At 27.7% G+C, this 25174-nt stretch overlaps 1 protein-coding gene and 4 long non-coding RNA genes across 9 annotated transcripts; 1 reads left to right on the forward strand and 4 right to left on the reverse strand.

Moving 5' to 3' along the window:
• Window positions 1-4086: 4086 nt before the first annotated feature.
• On the reverse strand, window positions 4087-5628 carry LOC136079615 (uncharacterized). Of its 3 annotated transcripts, XR_010638083.1 has the most exons (7): window positions 5482-5628; window positions 5194-5259; window positions 4984-5072; window positions 4794-4899; window positions 4440-4544; window positions 4250-4338; window positions 4087-4170 (listed from the first exon to the last, which is right to left on the reverse strand). It is a non-coding gene; the product is annotated as an uncharacterized LOC136079615 (long non-coding RNA). The 3 variants fall into 3 exon arrangements; XR_010638082.1 differs by having other exon boundaries at window positions 4143-4338; window positions 5482-5615; XR_010638081.1 differs by having other exon boundaries at window positions 4165-4544; window positions 5482-5605.
• A 6965-nt stretch (window positions 5629-12593) lies between these two features.
• Window positions 12594-14786, reverse strand: LOC136079616 (sentrin-specific protease 2-like). Of its 2 annotated transcripts, XM_065795666.1 has the most exons (8): window positions 14651-14771; window positions 14533-14578; window positions 14144-14318; window positions 13913-13999; window positions 13621-13686; window positions 13411-13499; window positions 13221-13326; window positions 12594-12955 (listed from the first exon to the last, which is right to left on the reverse strand). In XM_065795666.1, exons 1-8 carry the CDS (start codon window positions 14721-14723, stop codon window positions 12872-12874), a joined length of 726 nt encoding a protein of 241 aa, XP_065651738.1. In that variant the 5' UTR covers window positions 14724-14771; the 3' UTR covers window positions 12594-12871. The 2 variants fall into 2 exon arrangements, with proteins under 2 accessions (XP_065651738.1, XP_065651739.1); XM_065795667.1 differs by lacking the exon at window positions 12594-12955 and having other exon boundaries at window positions 13093-13326; window positions 14651-14786.
• Window positions 12993-14142, forward strand: LOC136079617 (uncharacterized). Its single transcript, XR_010638084.1, has 2 exons — window positions 12993-13510; window positions 13895-14142. It is a non-coding gene; the product is annotated as an uncharacterized LOC136079617 (long non-coding RNA).
• Window positions 14787-16447: 1661 nt separating the features above from the next.
• On the reverse strand, window positions 16448-17042 carry LOC136079618 (uncharacterized). The gene is made up of 3 exons (XR_010638085.1): window positions 17006-17042; window positions 16793-16864; window positions 16448-16665 (listed from the first exon to the last, which is right to left on the reverse strand). It is a non-coding gene; the product is annotated as an uncharacterized LOC136079618 (long non-coding RNA).
• Window positions 17043-23112: 6070 nt separating this feature from the next.
• Window positions 23113-24432, reverse strand: LOC136079619 (uncharacterized). Of its 2 annotated transcripts, XR_010638087.1 has the most exons (8): window positions 24301-24432; window positions 24103-24161; window positions 23955-24008; window positions 23829-23882; window positions 23713-23757; window positions 23583-23639; window positions 23465-23510; window positions 23175-23250 (listed from the first exon to the last, which is right to left on the reverse strand). It is a non-coding gene; the product is annotated as an uncharacterized LOC136079619 (long non-coding RNA). The 2 variants fall into 2 exon arrangements; XR_010638086.1 differs by having other exon boundaries at window positions 23113-23510.
• Window positions 24433-25174: the final 742 nt, after the last annotated feature.

Genomic DNA, 25174 nt, shown 5'->3' on the forward strand with positions numbered 1-25174 from the left:
TAAGGGGGATAAGATATTTTACGTAGGAATTTCAGCTTCTTATTGTGATTTATATACAGATTACACATGGGGGATGTGATATTTTAGATACCAAATACTAATACCTTGCAGTATTTAAATAGTAACATAGGGGTATGTAATATTTTAGAAGCCTAAATAAGGGGGATGTGATATTTTACGTAGGAATTTCAGCTTCTTATTGTGATATATATACAGATTGCACATGGGGGATGTGATATTTTAGATACGAAATACTAATACTTTGCTGTATTTAAAAGGTTACATAGGGGGATGTAATATTTTAGAAGCCTGAATAAGGGGGATAAGATATTTTACGTAGGAATTTCAGCTTCTTATTGTGATATATATACAGATTACACATGGGGGATGTGATATTTTAGATACCAAATAGTAATACTTTTCATTATTTTAAATGTTACATAGGGGGATGTAATATTTTAGAAGCCTGAATAAGGGGGATAAGATATTTTATGTAGGAATTTCAGCTTCTTATTGTGATATATATACAGATTACACATGGGGGATGTGATATTTTAGATACCAAATAGTAATACTTTGCAGTATTTTAAATGTTGCATAGGGGGATGTAATATTTTAGAAGCCTGAATAAGGGGGATAAGATATTTTACGTAGGAATTTCAGCTTCTTATTGTGATATATATACAGATTACACATGGGGGATATGATATTTTAGATACCAAATACTAATACCTTGCAGTATTTAAATAGTAACATAGGGGTATGTAATATTTTAGAAGCCTAAATAAGGGGGATGTGATATTTTACGTAGGAATTTCAGCTTCTTATTGTGATATATATACAGATTGCACATGGGGGATGTGATATTTTAGATACCAAATACTAATACCTTGCAGTATTTAAATAGTAACATAGGGGTATGTAATATTTTAGAAGCCTAAATAAGGGGGATGTGATATTTTACGTAGGAATTTCAGCTTCTTATTGTGATATATATACAGATTGCACATGGGGGATGTGATATTTTAGATACGAAATACTAATACTTTGCTGTATTTAAAAGGTTACATAGGGGGATGTAATATTTTAGAAGCCTGAATAAGGGGGATAAGATATTTTACGTAGGAATTTCAGCTTCTTATTGTGTTTTATATACAGATTGCACATGGGGGATGTGATATTTTAGATACGAAATACTAATACCTTGCAGTATTTAAATAGTAACATAGGGGTATGTAATATTTTAGAAGTCTAAATAAGTTGGATGTGATATTTTACGTAGGAATTTCAGCTTCTTATTGTGATATATATACAGATTGCACATGGGGGATGTGATATTTTAGATACGAAATACTAATACTTTGCTGTATTTAAAAGGTTACATAGGGGGATGTAATATTTTAGAAGCCTGAATAAGGGGGATAAGATATTTTACGTAGGAATTTCAGCTTCTTATTGTGATTTATATACAGATTACACATGGGGGATGTGATATTTTAGATACCAAATACTAATACCTTGCAGTATTTAAATAGTAACATAGGGGTATGTAATATTTTAGAAGCCTAAATAAGGGGGATGTGATATTTTACGTAGGAATTTCAGCTTCTTATTGTGATATATATACAGATTGCACATGGGGGATGTGATATTTTAGATACGAAATACTAATACTTTGTTGTATTTAAAAGGTTACATAGGGGGATGTAATATTTTAGAAGCCTGAATAAGGGGGATAAGATATTTTACGTAGGAATTTCAGCTTCTTATTGTGATATATATACAGATTACACATGGGGGATGTGATATTTTAGATACCAAATAGTAATACTTTGCAGTATTTTAAATGTTGCATAGGGGGATGTAATATTTTAGAAGCCTGAATAAGGGGGATAAGATATTTTACGTAGGAATTTCAGCTTCTTATTGTGATATATATACAGATTACACATGGGGGATATGATATTTTAGATACCAAATACTAATACCTTGCTGTATTTAAATAGTAACATAGGGGTATGTAATATTTTAGAAGCCTAAATAAGGGGGATGTGATATTTTACTTAGGAATTTCAGCCTCTTATTGTGATATATATACAGATTGCACATGGGGGATGTGATATTTTAGATACGAAATACTAATACCTTGCAGTATTTAAATAGTAACATAGGGGTATGTAATATTTTAGAAGCCTAAATAAGGGGGATGTGATATTTTACGTAGGAATTTCAGCTTCTTATTGTGATATATATACAGATTGCACATGGGGGATGTGATATTTTAGATACGAAATACTAATACTTTGCTGTATTTAAAAGGTTACATAGGGGGATGTAATATTTTAGAAGCCTGAATAAGGGGGATAAGATATTTTACGTAGGAATTTCAGCTTCTTATTGTGATTTATATACAGATTACACATGGGGGATGTGATATTTTAGATACCAAATACTAATACCTTGCAGTATTTAAATAGTAACATAGGGGTATGTAATATTTTAGAAGCCTAAATAAGGGGGATGTGATATTTTACGTAGGAATTTCAGCTTCTTATTGTGATATATATACAGATTGCACATGGGGGATGTGATATTTTAGATACGAAATACTAATACTTTGCTGTATTTAAAAGGTTACATAGGGGGATGTAATATTTTAGAAGCCTGAATAAGGGGGATAAGATATTTTACGTAGGAATTTCAGCTTCTTATTGTGATATATATACAGATTACACATGGGGGATGTGATATTTTAGATACCAAATAGTAATACTTTTCATTATTTTAAATGTTACATAGGGGGATGTAATATTTTAGAAGCCTGAATAAGGGGGATAAGATATTTTACGTAGGAATTTCAGCTTCTTATTGTGATATATATACAGATTACACATGTGGGATGTGATATTTTAGATACCAAATACTAATACTTTGCAGTATTTTAAATGTTGCATAGGGGTATGTAATATTTTAGAAGCCTGAATAAGGGGGATGAGATATTTTATGTAGGAATTTCAGCTTCTTATTGTGATATATATACAGATTACACATGTGGGATGTGATATTTTAGATACCAAATACTAATACTTTGCAGTATTTTAAATGTTGCATAGGGGGATGTAATATTTTAGAAGCCGGAATAAGGGGGATGAGATATTTTATGTAGGAATTTCAGCTTCTTATTGTGATATATATACAGATTACACATGGGGGATGTGATATTTTAGATACCAAATACTAATACCTTGCATTATTTAAATAGTAACATAGGGGTATGTAATATTTTAGAAGCCTAAATAAGGGGGATGTGATATTTTACGTAGGAATTTCAGCTTCTTATTGTGATATATATACAGATTACACATGGGGGATGTGATATTTTAGATACGAAATACTAATACTTTGCAGTATTTAAAAGGTTACATAGGGGGATGTATTTTCTAGAAACCTGGATAAGGGGGATGTGATATTTTACATAGGAATTTCAGCTTCTTATTGTGATATATATACAGATTACACATGGGGGATGTAATATTTTAGATACCAAATACTAATACTTTTCATTATTTTAAATGTTACATAGGGGGATCTCTTTCGCACACTATTTTATAAGCAAATTCTTTTTTTTAACTGATATTTAACTTTTTGAACTCTAATGTAATTTGTTATACAATTTTATTGAATGCAAATTTGTTTTTTATTTACTTTAATGTCTATAGTCAATTACTATATTTTACTTATTTTGACTTTTGATAATTTGTGAAATTAAACTTAAAATAAAGTTTGTTTATGCGTTTAATAATATATTTTAAAACTTTTATGTGCTACAAATTTTTGCATGTTAATTTATATATTTTTATATATTTATTTATATATATATATATAGAGATAGATTTCTTCTTTTCTTTTTAAACTTCTAGGGGTGTTTTGCGGAAAACCTAAATAAATTGTATAAATTTATTTATTATGTTATAATATGTATTTATTAAAGTTATAAATATTGTATTAGTTAATTTTTTACACAAATTATTATGTAATAAATGTTATATTATTTATTATTAATTTTACTTTTTAGTAATAAATTTGATCGCAACAAAATAAAGTTTCATTTTTAAAAACAATGCATCCAATATGGTACCATCGATTCGGGATGCAAAAGTCACATTTTATCTAAAAATAAATATTTAAGGTTAAATCATTTTTCTATTTGAAAATAATGTTTAAAAGTAATTGAAATATTTCTTAATACCCATTTATCTTTTTTTTGATTTTTTCTAGTTTTTGGACCAGTTTCACTTCCGCAAATACGACACAAACTATCCTGCCAACATTTTTGACCTATTGATTTAGCTTTATCATTTTTTTTTTGTTTCTTTTTAAATGTAATTTTATATAAAAGTAATATAAATATTTTTAACACTATAAACAACCTTACTAACCTCCTTCATCTAATAGTAGTTGCACCACTTTCTTCCTATATGCATTCACTTCTTCAATTGGAAAGGTGTCACCAATTCTTCTCCATTTATATAATTTTCAGCAAACTAAAATAGGTCTGCATATATATATATATATATATATATATATATATATATATATATATATATATATATATATATATATATATATATATATATATATCACAAACGAGAAAATTCACACACATTTTGAAACTCAACTGATGATGTTGTAAATGCCAAGGTTACTTGTTGACATAATGATAATAATAATATAAGAATAAAAACAATATTATATAAAATATATCATTTTTTCGTTTAGTTAAATAATGTTACCTTAAGGCAAAATACTCCGCATGATATACTGTCAGCTTGTTTAGCATGTGGCGATGTTAATATTTTAAACTTTTCAATAATACTATATCTCTGTTGTAAGTAACGACTGAAGTATAATAGTAGAAAAATTATAAAAGATGTAAAAACAAAATTTTGAGATACCAATCACTAGATTAAAAAGTCATCATACTTCCATTTGGATTCTTCTTTTTTTATGGAATTAATCGGCTCTCCCATAGGGTTTATATAATGAATGGTTTTATCATCTGGTTTAATTATCTAAAACAGAAGTAAGTTTCAATGTTAAATTTTAACTTTGGTTCCCTGTAAAAAAGCTTACTGAAAATTAGGTTTCTTGAACTCAAAGAAGTTAACTATTTCAAAAAACTATTTTACATACAGCCAGCGTCCAATGGAATTTTGCCACCATGCAGCATATTAACATTTCTAATTTAAAGAGCTCTTTCTGTAAATAAATTTGTATTAATTAAATTATATATATAAATATATATATATATATATATATATATATATATATATATATATATATATATATATATATATATATATATATATATATATATATATATATATATATATATATACACATATATATATTTATATATAATTTAATTAATAACTATCATTAATTATTTGCACTATTTTTTAGCTAAAAGTTTGTGATTACCTCATGCCGTCTTTGTATTAAATCAGTATTAATTGGCAACTCGTCCAGTGAGAGCAACCCAGCTGGTGACAATACTTCGATTTGATTCTTCACAGCATTAATAAATGGAATGACATTCAATTTATTGTTTTATATTTAAATTAAAATTTTTTTAATTTAAATAAAGACAAATTATTAATACTGTTTGTTTTGTACAAAAATTCAATTTTGAATATATTCATTAATCATACTTTTTTTTTACTGTTTACTAGTAGTTTTAGATAAATATAAACAACTTCGTCACTGAGACATTCGTTTAAAGTGTCTTGTAATGAATAATCATATATCTTGCAGCCACCTAAATCTGGATATATACCCATAATGGCTTTTACAGGGTTTACAATACGGAGATATTGTATTATTGACCTATTAATAAAATGTAATAATAATTAATTATTCAAGCACAGATTCATCAAATAAAATAACGACAGTATTACATTTACAGAAGATAACATAATGTTATAAATTTTTAGACCTTCTATTTTTTCACCGGGTAGGGATAATGTTTAAAATTGATTTTATTTAGGTAAGTTTACATAGAAATCTTCAGTTTACTAGTGCGCCACTGAATAATATATACCTTTCACTATCTTCAACTATGCAGCTTTTTTTTGTATAAAACATCTCTAGAAAATTGCACATAAATTAAAATAAAAAGCCAACATGAAGGTATTTGAAGAAAATTTTTTAATACATACCTTCACTATCTTCAACGACAGAGCTTTTTATTGTCTCCTCTGCCTTATTTGTCTCGTCTATAAAATTGAACATAAATATAAAATGATAGGATAACAAATATAAATGAAACTGTAATTATTTAATACATACCTTCACTGTCATTAACTACGAAGCTTTTTATTGAATCTGCCTCCTCTACAAAAACAAACCATACATTAAATAAAACGTTAACACTTATAAATAAAAAGGTAGTTTTTTATTACATACCTTCACTATCTTTAACTAGAAAGCTATTTATTGTCTCCTCTGCCTTATTTGCCTCTAAAAAATTGGATAGAAATTAAAATAAAAAGATAACAAATATAAATGTAAAGGTAATTTTTTAAGACATACCTTCACTATCTTTAACTACAAAGCTTTTAATTATCTGCTCTGCCTTATTTGCTTCTAGAAAATTGAACAAAAAATAAAATATGGAAAAAAAATGCTTAAGCAGACCAAAAGTTGAAACATAAACAGAAAATCTGTTGTTACTATTTACCCTTTATGCTTTCCACCAATGAATGTTTTTTTTGATTTCTATTTCATTTTTTGTTGTTTCTAAAGTAGAAGGTACAAAAGTCTTTCAAATTAGAAAAAATTGGTTGTTTAGCAATAATATTCATGAAACTCTTTAGCTTTCTTTTTAAAAGTTAAAAAAAGTAGTTATTGGAAAACTTGTATATAAGTTGTGCGCATACCTTTATCACAAATGCCTTCGAGAAATTTCTTAGCATGGGCTCTTTTCGTGGGTTCCTTTTATAATAACTTTATTACTGCTCAGTTTGTAATTTCCACATTTTGTAATATTGCTTACTTCATAAGGTCCTTTAAACCGTGGCTTGAAAGCTGCGCCTTTGCTTCTCCTCCCTCTAATATCAAGTAACAAAACTTTGTCCCCAATTTCAATGCATTCTTCATTAGATTTGATATTTTTTGAAACTCTTTTATCGTAATATTTTTTTTGTTTCATTTGAGCTTCTGTAATGTTCTAAAATTTATAACTATTGTAATTAGAAAAAAATAAAAAAAAAGAGGGTATCTTAAAAATTAAATTAAAGTTAAGTGGTATAAGTGATTACTTTAGTGACCAAATTGGTTAAGTTTTCAATATGAATTTTATTTTTTTCGATTTCAGCTTTAACTTCATCTTCATTTGCGGGGAAAATGCCGACCTCCTAAATAACAATGCATACTGGAATTGGTATACTAAATTATGAGTGTAAATATAATTGCTTAAAATGATATCCAAATATACTTACTTCTTTGAACTCACTTTTGCAAACAGGTGAACGACCACCAAACATCAACTCAAAAGGTGACACTTTTGTAGACGTTTGTCTTTCAATTCGTAATGGATATAAAACTATATCGAGAAACTCATCCCAGTTTGACTGGTTTTCGTCGACAAGTTTTCTGATTTTTCTAATTAACGTAATTTCAAAATAATGATGTTATTATCATTATTTTATTTTGAACTTAAACAATGATAAAATAATGCACACCTTTTTATATTTTTATTTGTATTTTCATCTTGTCCATTTGTTTGAGGGTGATAAACAGCAGTTCTTCGTCGTTCGATACCCAAGATCTTATATACCTCATCGTTTAACTAATTAAATAACGGAAAAAAATGAATTATTTTTATTACTTGCTATCGTAAATGCTGTATTATACAAAATCAAAAGGTTTTATTCTAATTCATCCTTAAAGGATTCGACCTAATGTTGTTCCTACGGGTCTGCATTATATAAAAAAATTAAAAAATACCTCATTGCAAAACTCAGTTCCATTGTCAGTAAGTATGACGGATGGAAAACCAAAGGTTGTAACTAAATTAATAATCGCTCTTGCTACCGTTATTGCTTCCTTATTTGGTAATGCGTAAGCAATAGGCCATTTGGAAAATAAATCGGTGCAACTCATGAAGTATTAGTTACCCATTGATGTTTTAGTAAATGGTCCGGCGAAGTCTAAACCAATAATTTCCCAAACTCTTGTGGTCTAAACACAAAATTTCAACATAATGCAACTTAACAAAGTAAACATAATACATTATACATTCGTATAATATACTAAATTAAAGATTCCGAATTCTAGAAAGATATTTAAAAACACTTTATTAAGTTACCTTTATGGAATGTAAAGGTTCGGATGCGGAAAGCAGTTGACCCGATGTTTGACATTGAATACATTGTTTTATCTATTAAAAGAGTTATTTTTTTATTCCTTTTTTAACCTTTTATCTTATTTTCCCAAGGCCGATGGTAGTGGTTTTACAACTTACTATGACAATAAAATAAAAATAATGCAATTAAATAAATTTAAAAGCAAAATACTTTACCCATTTTTTAATATCTCCGGTAATATTGGGCCAATAATGTTTTTCCATTATTTTCATTATTGTTTTGTTTGTGCCACCATGACCCCCTAAAGGACTGTCATGTTCCGCAGCAAAGATTTTTTTTTGCTCTTCCGTATCCACAACAATATCCGCATAATATAAGTTTCCACATATCTTTACTCTACGCTTCAACTTGTTATCTAAGGATAGTAAATATTGAACAAGTATACTTTTAATTTCATTTATTTCAATGAAATATTTGAATTTTAGTTTGTTTTTTTTATTACCAGTACCTAGCACACAATAACTTTTTGACACATTTCTCAAACTTCGTTTTTCATCTTTTCGAAAACCAGCTGGATAAGTGCTCTCTGTTAAATATGCTAAAATATTTTTAAAGTAATGTTCGTTTTTTTCCACCTTTTCCATTTTTAACTTTTGCAGTTTTTCAAAATTGTAATCAGTATATCAAACCTGTTTACATATTTTGAGTTAGGGACTATTTATATACATACATAATCGTAAGAAAATCAATAAGTATGTCTTAATGGCTCATACGGAAAGCAGTTTGGCTACATATACAATATACGATAAATGTGCTGCACACGCTTGACTTTTATTATACTAAATTATGTCTTTCGTACGGAAAAAACACAACATTTAATATCATTTATTTTGTAGAGAAATTTATTGTTTTCTTTTAGTTTTGTCTTTTAAAATGAGCGTTCTGTCTCCTTTCTGTATGCCTATCTTTGTAACGCTTATATTTCTATTTTCTAATACTAATGTTTTTTTCTTCTAAAAACGTCTATTTCCACATGCAAGGGTTGCTGACGGCTTCGCCGAAAGATTGTGACTTATGTTGTGGTCTGGAGAGGCTTTTTGTTGACTAACCTGTACAACTAGCCTTGGTAGGTAAAGTGTGACTCGGTAAGGCAAGTAGTAGAAGGGGGATAAATTTCAATGCCTACTTTGTATTAAGATTACACGTAGAAAATTAAACTACTTAGATTAAATTAAGTTGAAGAAAAGTTAAAATACTTAATTAGTAGAATAGAAACTTTTGAATAAAAAAGTAACAAAAATATTATTTAAATATTTTCAATGTTTTTTAAAGATGTTTTGAGACCAGTATTATGCGTAATAAAATTTGAATAGCTCTGGGTTTCTGACACGTCAGACGAAGGTGTATTCAAAACAAAAATTTGTGCGCTCAACTTTTAACCTCAAATAATAAATATTTACTAATATAATTTCACTTCACTTTGCTTAAACACAGTCCTTTCCTGAACTGCTCAAGTCGAACTGTTTGACAAATATTATAATTACCGGCAATTTATGTTCGGAATTTTGTTACCACGGCTACGTGTTTGTACTCGACTCGTTGAATTGAAATTAAAAAGTCTTTCATATGCCAATCGATATAGTCAATTTTATTATCTAACTTAATCATTTTAATTAAACCACCACGCTTTCATCCTTATTTTAAACTTGTCAAATTCCTCGCTATCTGGCTGTCATTATAAGCACGATTTTTAATTGTTGTTGAAATCCTCGTCGTACAATGTGGGACACGGTGTAAAGCATTTGTATCATTAAGTAAATAAAGAAACCAAATATTATAAGTGTGTACAAATAGAAATTTTTTATTATTGCTCAATTGTTTTGTTGTCGAAATGATTAAAATATTCGCGAAAGCATTTCGATGTCGCAGTGGGCTTAAAACAACAATAATCAACATGCTGTTTTGATTTCAAATTAGTTAACAGTAAATAATCGCAATTCCCAAATTTTTTATGTTCGTCTTTTCCATAATATTATACAGTACTATAAATATACTACAATGCACATACAGTATTGGTACAGTATTCTTTATCATTACACATTGGTATTTAATGTTTCTTAATAAAAAATTCACAATGATTTTACATTTATCATTATAAATATATATATAAATCGATTTCTAAACTGGACTTGAGAAGGTTCAAAAATGATTCAAGAATCAGAGGCACCTTCTCTCATACCACCCACAAAAAAATGTTAATTTAATCATATTCTAAAATTGTTACTGCATTGGGGAAATAAAGAAGCTTCTTTTATTTAATAAAAGATTCCAAATATTTTCTAGCCCTCTCTCCTTAAATTTTTAAACATACAAAAAAAGAAACAACAATGACAAACAGTATTTATTTCTTTTCCTTAAATGTTTATGCACTAACACATAAAAATACAAGCATAAAAATGTTACATCCCCCTATGTAACATTTAAAATAATGAAAAGTATTAGTATTTGGTATATTTATTATGTGATATTTTAGATACCAAATAGTAATACTTTGCAGTATTTTAAATGTTGCATAGGGGGATGTAATATTTTAGAAGCCTGAATAAGGGGGATAAGATATTTTACATAGGAATTTCAGCTTCTTATTGTGATATATATACAGATTACACATGGGGGATGTGATATTTTAGATACCAAATACTAATACTTTGCAGTATTTTAAATGTTGCATAGGGGGATGTAATATTTTAGAAGCCTGAATAAGGGGGATAAGATATTTTACGTAGGAATTTCAGCTTCTTATTGTGATATATATACAGATTACACATGGGGGATATGATATTTTAGATACCAAATACTAATACCTTGCAGTATTTAAATAGTAACATAGGGGTATGTAATATTTTAGAAGCCTAAATAAGGGGGGTGTAATATTTTACGTAGGAATTTCAGCTTCTTATTGTGATATATATACAGATTGCACATGGAGGATGTGATATTTTAGATACGAAATACTAATACCTTGCAGTATTTAAATAGTAACATAGGGGTATGTAATATTTTAGAAGCCTAAATAAGGGGGATGTGATATTTTACGTAGGAATTTCAGCTTCTCATTGTGATATATATACAGATTGCACATGGGGGATGTGATATTTTAGATACGAAATAGTAATACTTTGCAGTATTTTAAATGTTGCATAGGGGGATGTAATATTTTAGAAGCCTGAATAAGGGGGATAAGATATTTTACGTAGGAATTTCAGCTTCTTATTGTGATATATATACAGATTACACATGGGGGATATGATATTTTAGATACCAAATACTAATACCTTGCAGTATTTAAATAGTAACATAGGGGTATGTAATATTTTAGAAGCCTAAATAAGGGGGATGTGATATTTTACGTAGGAATTTCAGCTTCTTATTGTGATATATATAGAGATTGCACATGGGGGATGTGATATTTTAGATACGAAATACTAATACCTTGCAGTATTTAAATAGTAACATAGGGGTATGTAATATTTTAGAAGCCTAAATAAGGGGGATGAGATATTTTACTTATGAATTTCAGCTTCTTATTGTGATATATATACAGATTGCACATGGGGGATGTGATATTTTAGATACGAAATACTAATACTTTGCAGTATTTAAAAGGTTACATAGGGGGATGTAATATTTTAGAAGCCTGAATAAGGGGGATAAGATATTTTACTACAGCTATGCAACATTTAAAATACTGCAAAGTATTAGTATTTGGTATCTAAAATATCACATCCCACATGTGTAATCTGTATATATATCACAATAAGAAGCTGAAATTCCTACGTAAAATATCTCATCCCCCTTATTCAGGCTTCTAAAATATTACATCCCCCTATGCAACATTTAAAATACTGCAAAGTATTACTATTTGGTATCTAAAATATCACATCCCCCATGTGTAATCTGTATATATATCACAATAAGAAGCTGAAATTCCTACATAAAATATCTCATCCCCCTTATTCCGGCTTCTAAAATATTACATCCCCCTATGCAACATTTAAAATACTGCAAAGTATTAGTATTTGGTATCTAAAATATCACATCCTACATGTGTAATCTGTATATATATCACAATAAGAAGCTGAAATTCCTACGTAAAATATCTCATCCCCCTTATTCAGGCTTCTAAAATATTACATACCCCTATGCAACATTTAAAATACTGCAAAGTATTAGTATTTGGTATCTAAAATATCACATCCCCCATGTGTAATCTATATAATTATTGTCACGCAATATATTAAGATCAAAATTTCATAACTATGAATTTAAAATATATTACCATTTAATGCTAACTTCATTTGTAGTATATTATTTACAAACCACTTTATGAATCTTGATCGTTGCGCTTTTAATTTTATTGTTTTTGTAGATAATAAATATTTCGGACGTACTAGATACACTTCTAAGTGCAATAACTTGAAAACGCATTCTCGATTTCGGTTTTTCTATGGGGGATGTGATATTTTAGGAGGATGTGATATTTTATTACAGGTCACCAATTCTTCTCCATTTATATAATTTTCAGCAAACTAAAATAGGTCTGCATATATATATATATATATATATATATATATATATATATATATATATATATATATATATATATATATATATATATATATATATATATATATATATATATCACAAGTGAGAAAATTCACACACATTTTGAAACTCAACTGATGATGTTGTAAATGCCAAGGTTACTTGTTGACATAATGATAATAATAATATAAGAATAAAAACAATATTATATAAAATATATCATTTTTTCGTTTAGTTAAATAATGTTACCTTAAGGCAAAATACTCCGCATGATATACTGTCAGCTTGTTTAGCATGTGGCGATGTTAATATTTTAAACTTTTCAATAATACCATATCTCTGTTGTAAGTAACGACTGAAGTATAATAGTAGAAAAATTATAAAAGATGTAAAAACAAAATTTTGAGATACCAATCACTAGATTAAAAAGTCATCATACTTCCATTTGGATTCTTCTTTTTTTATGGAATTAATCGGCTCTCCCATAGGGTTTATATAATGAATGGTTTTATCATCTGGTTTAATTATCTAAAACAGAAGTAAGTTTCAATGTTAAATTTTAACTTTGGTTCCCTGTAAAAAAGCTTACTGAAAATTAGGTTTCTTGAACTCAAAGAAGTTAACTATTTCAAAAAACTATTTTACATACAGCCAGCGTCCAATGGAATTTTGCCACCATGCAGCATATTAACATTTCTAATTTAAAGAGCTCTTTCTGTAAATTAATTTGTATTAATTAAATTATATATATAAATATATATATATATATATATATATATATATATATATATATATATATATATATATATATATATATATATATATGTATATATATATATATATATATATATATATATACACATATATATATTTATATATAATTTAATTAATAACTATCATTAATTATTTGCACTATTTTTTAGCTAAAAGTTTGTGATTACCTCATGCCGTCTTTGTATTAAATCAGTATTAATTGGCAACTCGTCCAGTGAGAGCAACCCAGCTGGTGACAATACTTCGATTCGATTCTTCACAGCATTAATAAATGGAATGACATTCAATTTATTGTTTTATATTTAAATTAAAATTTTTTTAATTTAAATAAAGACAAATTATTAATACTGTTTGTTTTGTACAAAAATTCAATTTTGAAGTATATTCATTAATCATACTTTTTTTTTACTGTTTACTAGTAGTTTTAGATAAATATAAACAACTTCGTCACTGAGACATTCGTTTAAAGTGTCTTGTAATGAATAATCATATATCTTGCAGCCACCTAAATCTGGATATATACCCATAATGGCTTTTACAGGGTTTACAATACGGAGATATTGTATTATTGACCTATTAATAAAATTTAATAATAATTAATTATTCAAGAACATATTAATAAAATAAAATAACGACAGTATTACATTTACAGAAGATAACATAATGTTATAAATTTTTAGACCTTCTATTTTTTCACCGGGTAGGGATAATGTTTAAAATTGATTTTATTTAGGTAAGTTTACATAGAAATCTTCAGTTTACTAGTGCGCCACTGAATAATATATACCTTTCACTATCTTCAACTATGCAGCTTTTTTTTGTATAAAACATCTCTAGAAAATTGCACATAAATTAAAATAAAAAGCCAACATGAAGGTATTTGAAGAAAATTTTTTAATACATACCTTCACTATCTTCAACGACATAACTTTCTATTGTCTCCTCTGCCTTATTTGTCTCGTCTATAAAATTGAACATAAATATAAAATGATAGGATAACAAATATAAATGAAACTGTAATTATTTAATACATACCTTCACTGTCATTAACTACGAAGCTTTTTATTGAATCTGCCTCCTACAAACAAACCATACATTAAATAAAACGTTAACACTTATAAATAAAAAGGTAGTTTTTTATTACATACCTTCACTATCTTTAACTAGAAAGCTATTTATTGTCTCCTCTGCCTTATTTGCCTCTAAAAAATTGGATAGAAATTAAAATAAAAAGATAACAAATATAAATGTAAAGGTAATTTTTTAAGACATACCTTCACTATCTTTAACTACAAAGCTTTTAATTATCTGCTCTGCCTTATTTGCTTCTAGAAAATTGAACAAAAAATAAAATATGGAAAAAAAATGCTTAAGCAGACCAAAAGTTGAAACATAAACAGAAAATCTGTTGTTACTATTTACCCTTTATGCTTTCCACCAATGAATGTTTTTTTTGATTTCTATTTCATTTTTTGTTGTTTCTAAAGTAGAAGGTACAAAAGTCTTTCAAATTAGAAAAAATTGGTTGTTTAGCAATAATATTCATGAAACTCTTTAGCTTTCTTTTTAAAAGTTAAAAAAGTAGTTATTGGAAAACTTGTATATAAGTTGTGCGCATACCTTTATCACAAATGCCTTCGAGAAATTTCTTAACATGGGCTCTTTTGTGGGTTCCTTTTATAATAACTTTATTACTGCTCAGTTTGTAATTTCCACATTTTGTAATATTGCTTACTTCATAAGGTCCTTTAAACCGTGGCTTGAAAGCTGCGCCTTTGCTTCTCCTCCCTCTAATATCAAGTAACAAAACTTTGTCCCCAATTTCAATGCATTCTTCATTAGATTTGATATTTTTTGAAACTCTTTTATCGTAATATTTTTTTTGTTTCATTTGAGCTTCTGTAATGTTCTAAAATTTATAACTATTGTAATTAGAAAAAAATAAAAAAAAAAGAGGGTATCTTAAAAATTAAATTAAAGTTAAGTGGTATAAGTGATTACTTTAGTGACCAAATTGGTTAAGTTTTCAATATGAATTTTATTTTTTTCGATTTCAGCTTTAACTTCATCTTCATTTGCGGGGAAAATGCCGACCTCCTAAATAACAATGCATACTGGAATTGGTATACTAAATTATGAGTGTAAATATAATTGCTTAAAATGATATCCAAATATACTTACTTCTTTGAACTCACTTTTGCAAACAGGTGAACGACCACCAAACATCAACTCAAAAGGTGACACTTTTGTAGACGTTTGTCTTTCAATTCGTAATGGATATAAAACTATATCGAGAAACTCATCCCAGTTTGACTGGTTTTCGTCGACAAGTTTTCTGATTTTTCTAATTAACGTAATTTCAAAATAATGATGTTATTATCATTATTTTATTTTGAACTTAAACAATGATAAAATAATGCACACCTTTTTATATTTTTATTTGTATTTTCATCTTGTCCATTTGTTTGAGGGTGATAAAAAGCAGTTCTTCGTCGATAACCCAATATCTATATACCTCATCGTTTAACTAATTAAATAACGGAAAAAAATGAATTATTTTTATTACTTGCTATCGTAAATGCTGTATTATACAAAATCAAAAGGTTTTATTCTAATTCATCCTTAAAGGATTCGACCTAATGTTGTTCCTACGGGTCTGCATTATATAAAAAAATTAAAAAATACCTCCATTGCAAAACTCAGTTCCATTGTCAGTAAGTATGACGGATGGAAAACCAAAGGTTGTAACTAAATTAATAATCGCTCTTGCTACCGTTATTGCTTCCTTATTTGGTAATGCGTAAGCAATAGGCCATTTGGAAAATAAATCGGTGCAACTCATGAAGTATCTGTTACCCATTGATGTTTTAGTAAATGGTCCGGCGAAGTCTAAACCAATAATTTCCCAAACTCTTGTGGTCTAAACACAAAATTTCAACATAATGCAACTTAACAAAGTAAACATAATACATTATACATTCGTATAATATACTAAATTAAAGATTCCGAATTCTAGAAAGATATTTAAAAACACTTTATTAAGTTACCTTTATGGAATGTAAAGGTTCGGATGCGGAAAGCAGTTGACCCGATGTTTGACATTGAATACATTGTTTTATCTATTAAAAGAGTTATTTTTTTATTCCTTTTTTAACCTTTTATCTTATTTTCCCAAGGCCGATGGTAGTGGTTTTACAACTTACTATGACAATAAAATAAAAATAATGCAATTAAATAAATTTAAAAGCAAAATACTTTACCCATTTTTTAATATCTCCGGTAATATTGGGCCAATAGTTTTTCCATTATTTTCATTATTGTTTTGTTTGTGCCACCATGACCCCCTAAAGGACTGTCATGTTCCGCAGCAAAGATTTTTTTTTGCTCTTCCGTATCCACAACAATATCCGCATAATATAAGTTTCCACATATCTTTACTCTACGCTTCAACTTGTTATCTAAGGATAGTAAATATTGAACAAGTATACTTTTAATTTCATTTATTTCAATGAAATATTTGAATTTTAGTTTGTTTTTTTTATTACCAGTACCTAGCACACAATAACTTTTTGACACATTTCTCAAACTTCGTTTTTCATCTTTTCGAAAACCAGCTGGATAAGTGCTCTCTGTTAAATATGCTAAAATATTTTTAAAGTAATGTTCGTTTTTTTCCACCTTTTCCATTTTTAACTTTTAAGTTTTTCAAAATTGTAATGAGTATATCAAACCTGTTTACATATTTTGAGTTAGGGACTATTTATATACATACATAATCGTAAGAAAATCAATAAGTATGTCTTAATGGCTCATACGGAAAGCAGTTTGGCTACATATACAATATACGATAAATGTGCTGCACACGTTTGACTTTTATTATACTAAATTATGTCTTTCGTACGGAAAAAACACAACATTTAATATCATTTATTTTGTAGAGAAATTTATTGTTTTCTTTTAGTTTTGTCTTTTAAAATGAGCGTTCTGTCTCCTTTCTGTATGCCTATCTTTGTAACGCTTATATTTCTATTTTCTAATACTAATGTTTTTTTCTTCTAAAAACGTCTATTTCCACATGCAAGGGTTGCTGAAACCGGCTTCGCCGAAAGATTGTGACTTATGTTGTGGTCTGGAGAGGCTTTTTGTTGACTAACCTGTACAACTAGCCTTGGTAGGTAAAGTGTGACTCGGTAAGGCAAGTAGTAGAAGGGGGATAAATTTCAATGCCTACTTTGTATTAAGATTACACGTAGAAAATTAAACTACTTAGATTAAATTAAGTTGAAGAAAAGTTAAAATACTTAATTAGTAGAATAGAAACTTTTGAATAAAAAAGTAACAAAAATATTATTTAAATATTTTCAATGTTTTTTAAAGATGTTTTGAGACCAGTATTATGCGTAATAAAATTTGAATAGCTCTGGGTTTCTGACACGTCAGACGAAGGTGTATTCAAAACAAAAATTTGTGCGCTCAACTTTTAACCTCAAATAATAAATATTTACTAATATAATTTCACTTCACTTTGCTAAACACAGTCCTTTCCTGAACTGCTCAAGTCGAACTGTTTGACAAATATTATAATTACCGGCAATTTATGTTCGGAATTTTGTTACCACGGCTACGTGTTTGTACTCGACTCGTTGAATTGAAATTAAAAAAGTCTTTCATATGCCAATCGATATAGTCAATTTTATTATCTAACTTAATCATTTTAATTAAACCACCACGCTTTCATCCTTATTTTAAACTTGTCAAATTCCTCGCTATCTGGCTGTCATTATAAGCACGATTTTTAATTGTTGTTGAAATCCTCGTCGTACAATGTGGGACACGGTGTAAAGCATTTGTATCATTAAGTAAATAAAGAAACCAAATATTATAAGTGTGTACAAATAGAAATTTTTTATTATTGCTCAATTGTTTTGTTGTCGAAATGATTAAAATATTCGCGAAAGCATTTCGATGTCGCAGTGGGCTTAAAACAACAATAATCAACATGCTGTTTTGATTTCAAATTAGTTAACAGTAAATAATCGCAATTCCCAAATTTTTTATGTTCGTCTTTTCCATAATATTATACAGTACTATAAATATACTACAATGCACATACAGTATTGGTACAGTATTCTTTATCATTACACATTGGTATTTAATGTTTCTTAATAAAAAAATTCACAATGATTTTACATTTATCATTATAAATATATATATAAATCGATTTCTAAACTGGACTTGAGAAGGTTCAAAAATGATTCAAGAATCAGAGGCACCTTCTCTCATACCACCCACAAAAAAATGTTAATTTAATCATATTCTAAAATTGTTACTGCATTGGGGAAATAAAGAAGCTTCTTTTATTTAATAAAAGATTCCAAATATTTTCTAGCCCTCTCTCCTTAAATTTTTAAACATACAAAAAAAGAAACAACAATGACAAACAGTATTTATTTCTTTTCCTTAAATGTTTATGCACTAACACATAAAAATACAAGCATAAAAATGTGTTAGCTGTGTTCTTTTTGAATCTTTAGAACTCATTAACTTGTTCAAAGCCTTATGCATTTTAAAAAGCTTTTTCAAAGTCTTGGTTGAACAATTTTGCATTTTTTAATTGTTAGCTCAATCGCATCTAAATTTAATAGAAGATTTAATTAAAAATTAAAAAGCTAAAAAAAATAATGAAAATAAAGAATACAAAAAATTGTAAATTTATTATAAGCTTTGTAAATAAACATAAATTGTATACTTATATATTTCATATATTTTTAAACATATTCCAACAAAGCTAAAAGAAATAAAAAAGTGCTACCACTATTTCAGTATATGTGGTGACTAATTATCACAACAAAAAGCCCTAAATTCCTACGTAAAATATCACATCACTATCTATGCTTCTAAAATATTTCATCTCCCTATGTAATATTTTAAATACTGCAAAGTATTAGTATTTGGTATCTAAAATATCACATCCCCCATGTGTAATCTGTATACATATCACAATAAGAAGCTGAAATTCCTACGTAAAATATCTTATCCCCCTTATTCAGGCTTCTAAAATATTACATCTCCCTATGTAACATTTAAAATAATGAAAAGTATTAGTATTTGGTATATTTATTATGTGATATTTTAGATACCAAATAGTAATACTTTGCAGTATTTTAAATGTTGCATAGGGGGATGTAATATTTTAGAAGCCTGAATAAGGGGGATAAGATATTTTACATAGGAATTTCAGCTTCTTATTGTGATATATATACAGATTACACATGGGGGATGTGATATTTTAGATACCAAATACTAATACTTTGCAGTATTTTAAATGTTGCATAGGGGGATGTAATATTTTAGAAGCCTGAATAAGGGGGATAAGATATTTTACGTAGGAATTTCAGCTTCTTATTGTGATATATATACAGATTACACATGGGGGATATGATATTTTAGATACCAAATACTAATACCTTGCAGTATTTAAATAGTAACATAGGGGTATGTAATATTTTAGAAGCCTAAATAAGGGGGGTGTAATATTTTACGTAGGAATTTCAGCTTCTTATTGTGATATATATACAGATTGCACATGGAGGATGTGATATTTTAGATACGAAATACTAATACCTTGCAGTATTTAAATAGTAACATAGGGGTATGTAATATTTTAGAAGCCTAAATAAGGGGGATGTGATATTTTACGTAGGAATTTCAGCTTCTCATTGTGATATATATACAGATTGCACATGGGGGATGTGATATTTTAGATACGAAATAGTAATACTTTGCAGTATTTTAAATGTTGCATAGGGGGATGTAATATTTTAGAAGCCTGAATAAGGGGGATAAGATATTTTACGTAGGAATTTCAGCTTCTTATTGTGATATATATACAGATTACACATGGGGGATATGATATTTTAGATACCAAATACTAATACCTTGCAGTATTTAAATAGTAACATAGGGGTATGTAATATTTTAGAAGCCTAAATAAGGGGGATGTGATATTTTACGTAGGAATTTCAGCTTCTTATTGTGATATATATAGAGATTGCACATGGGGGATGTGATATTTTAGATACGAAATACTAATACCTTGCAGTATTTAAATAGTAACATAGGGGTATGTAATATTTTAGAAGCCTAAATTAGGGGGATGTGATATTTTACGTAGGAATTTCAGCTTCTTATTGGGTTATATATACAGATTGCACGAGGGGGCTGTGAGATTGTTGATACGAAATACTCATACTGTGCGGTAGTTAAAAGGTGACATAGGGGGATGTAATATTTTAGAAGCCTGAATAAGGGGGATAAGATATTTTACTACAGCTATGCAACATTTAAAATACTGCAAAGTATTAGTATTTGGTATCTAAAATATCACATCCCACATGTGTAATCTGTATATATATCACAATAAGAAGCTGAAATTCCTACGTAAAATATCTCATCCCCCTTATTCAGGCTTCTAAAATATTACATCCCCCTATGCAACATTTAAAATACTGCAAAGTATTACTATTTGGTATCTAAAATATCACATCACCCATGTGTAATCTGTATATATATCACAATAAGAAGCTGAAATTCCTACATAAAATATCTCATCCCCCTTATTCCGGCTTCTAAAATATTACATCCCCCTATGCAACATTTAAAATACTGCAAAGTATTAGTATTTGGTATCTAAAATATCACATCCCACATGTGTAATCTGTATATATATCACAATAAGAAGCTGAAATTCCTACGTAAAATATCTCATCCCCCTTATTCAGGCTTCTAAAATATTACATACCCCTATGCAACATTTAAAATACTGCAAAGTATTAGTATTTAGATTTAAAATATCACATCCCCCATGTGTAATCTATATAATTATTGTCACGCAATATATTAAGATCAAAATTTCATAACTATGAATTTAAAATATATTACCATTTAATGCTAACTTCATTTGTAGTATATTATTTACAAACCACTTTATGAATCTTGATCGTTGCGCTTTTAATTTTATTGTTTTTGTAGATAATAAATATTTCGGACGTACTAGATACACTTCTAAGTGCAATAACTTGAAAACGCATTCTCGATTTCGGTTTTTCTATGGGGGATGTGATATTTTAGGAGGATGTGATATTTTATTACAGGTCACCAATTCTTCTCCATTTATATAATTTTCAGCAAACTAAAATAGGTCTGCATATATATATATATATATATATATATATATATATATATATATATATATATATATATATATATATATATATATATATATCACAAGTGAGAAAATTCACACACATTTTGAAACTCAACTGATGATGTTGTAAATGCCAAGGTTACTTGTTGACATAATGATAATAATAATATAAGAATAAAAACAATATTATATAAAATATATCATTTTTTCGTTTAGTTAAATAATGTTACCTTAAGGCAAAATACTCCGTATCATACTGTCAGCTTGTTTAGCATGTGGCGATGTTAATATTTTAAACTTTTCAATAATACCATATCTCTGTTGTAAGTAACGACTGAAGTATAATAGTAGAAAAATTATAAAAGATGTAAAATCAAAATTTTGAGATACCAATCACTAGATTATATAGTCATCATACTTCCATTTGGATTCTTCTTTTTTTATGGAATTAATCGGCTTTCCCACATAGGGTTTATATAATGAATGGTTTTATCATCTGGTTTAATTATCTAAAACAGAAGTAAGTTTCAATGTTAAATTTTAACTTTGGTTCCCTGTAAAAAAGCTTACTGAAAATTAGGTTTCTTGAACTAAAGAAGTTAACTATTTCAAAAAACTATTTTACATACAGCCAGCGTCCAATGGAATTTTGCCACCATGCAGCATATTAACATTTCTAATTTAAAGAGCTCTTTGTAAATAAATTTGTATTAATTAAATTATATATATAAATATATATATATATATATATATATATATATATATATATATATATATGTATATATATATATATATATATATATATATATACACATATATATATTTATATATAATTTAATTAATAACTATCATTAATTATTTGCACTATTTTTTAGCTAAAAGTTTGTGATTACCTCATGCCGTCTTTGTATTAAATCAGTATTAATTGGCAACTCGTCCAGTGAGAGCAACCCAGCTGGTGACAATACTTCGATTCGATTCTTCACAGCATTAATAAATGGAATGACATTCAATTTATTGTTTTATATTTAAATTAAAATTTTTTTAATTTAAATAAAGACAAATTATTAATACTGTTTGTTTTGTACAAAAATTCAATTTTGAAGTATATTCATTAATCATACTTTTTTTTTACTGTTTACTAGTAGTTTTAGATAAATATAAACAACTTCGTCACTGAGACATTCGTTTAAAGTGTCTTGTAATGAATAATCATATATCTTGCAGCCACCTAAATCTGGATATATACCCATAATGGCTTTTACAGGGTTTACAATACGGAGATATTGTATTATTGACCTATTAATAAAATGTAATAATAATTAATTATTCAAGCACAGATTCATCAAATAAAATAACGACAGTATTACATTTACAGAAGATAACATAATGTTATAAATTTTTAGACCTTCTATTTTTTCACCGGGTAGGGATAATGTTTAAAATTGATTTTATTTAGGTAAGTTTACATAGAAATCTTCAGTTTACTAGTGCGCCACTGAATAATATATACCTTTCACTATCTTCAACTATGCAGCTTTTTTTTGTATAAAACATCTCTAGAAAATTGCACATAAATTAAAATAAAAAGCCAACATGAAGGTATTTGAAGAAAATTTTTTAATACATACCTTCACTATCTTCAACGACAGAGCTTTTTATTGTCTCCTCTGCCTTATTTGTCTCGTCTATAAAATTGAACATAAATATAAAATGATAGGATAACAAATATAAATGAAACTGTAATTATTTAATACATACCTTCACTGTCATTAACTACGAAGCTTTTTATTGAATCTGCCTCCTCTACAAAACAAACCATACATTAAATAAAACGTTAACACTTATAAAAAAAAAGGTAGTTTTTTATTACATACCTTCACTATCTTTAACTAGAAAGCTATTTATTGTCTCCTCTGCCTTATTTGCCTCTAAAAAATTGGATAGAAATTAAAATAAAAAGATAACAAATATAAATGTAAAGGTAATTTTTTAAGACATACCTTCACTATCTTTAACTACAAAGCTTTTAATTATCTGCTCTGCCTTATTTGCTTCTAGAAAATTGAACAAAAAATAAAATATGGAAAAAAAATGCTTAAGCAGACCAAAAGTTGAAACATAAACAGAAAATCTGTTGTTACTATTTACCCTTTATGCTTTCCACCAATGAATGTTTTTTTTGATTTCTATTTCATTTTTTGTTGTTTCTAAAGTAGAAGGTACAAAAGTCTTTCAAATTAGAAAAAATTGGTTGTTTAGCAATAATATTCATGAAACTCTTTAGCTTTCTTTTTAAAGTTAAAAAAAGTAGTTATTGGAAAACTTGTATATAAGTTGTGCGCATACCTTTATCACAAATGCCTTCGAGAAATTTCTTAACATGGGCTCTTTTGTGGGTTCCTTTTATAATAACTTTATTACTGCTCAGTTTGTAATTTCCACATTTTGTAATATTGCTTACTTCATAAGGTCCTTTAAACCGTGGTCTGAAAGCTGCGCCTTTGCTTCTCCTCCCTCTAATATCAAGTAACAAAACTTTGTCCCCAATTTCAATGCATTCTTCATTAGATTTGATATTTTTTGAAACTCTTTTATCGTAATATTTTTTTTGTTTCATTTGAGCTTCTGTAATGTTCTAAAATTTATAACTATTGTAATTAGAAAAAAATAAAAAAAAGAGGGTATCTTAAAAATTAAATTAAAGTTAAGTGGTATAAGTGATTACTTTAGTGACCAAATTGGTTAAGTTTTCAATATGAATTTTATTTTTTTCGATTTCAGCTTTAACTTCATCTTCATTTGCGGGGAAAATGCCGACCTCCTAAATAACAATGCATACTGGAATTGATATACTAAATTATGAGTGTAAATATAATTGCTTAAAATGATATCCAAATATACTTACTTCTTTGAACTCACTTTTGCAAACAGGTGAACGACCACCAAACATCAACTCAAAAGGTGACACTTTTGTAGACGTTTGTCTTTCAATTCGTAATGGATATAAAACTATATCGAGAAACTCATCCCAGTCTGAATGGACTTTTTCGTCGACAAGTTTTCTGATTTTTCTAATTAACGTAATTTCAAAATAATGATGTTATTATCATTATTTTATTTTGAACTTAAACAATGATAAAATAATGCACACCTTTTTATATTTTTATTTGTATTTTCATCTTGTCCATTTGTTTGAGGGTGATAAACAGCAGTTCTTCGT

This window comes from Hydra vulgaris, chromosome 04 (genome assembly GCF_038396675.1).
Source record: "Hydra vulgaris chromosome 04, alternate assembly HydraT2T_AEP".
Classification (NCBI taxonomy): Eukaryota; Metazoa; Cnidaria; class Hydrozoa; order Anthoathecata; family Hydridae; genus Hydra; species Hydra vulgaris.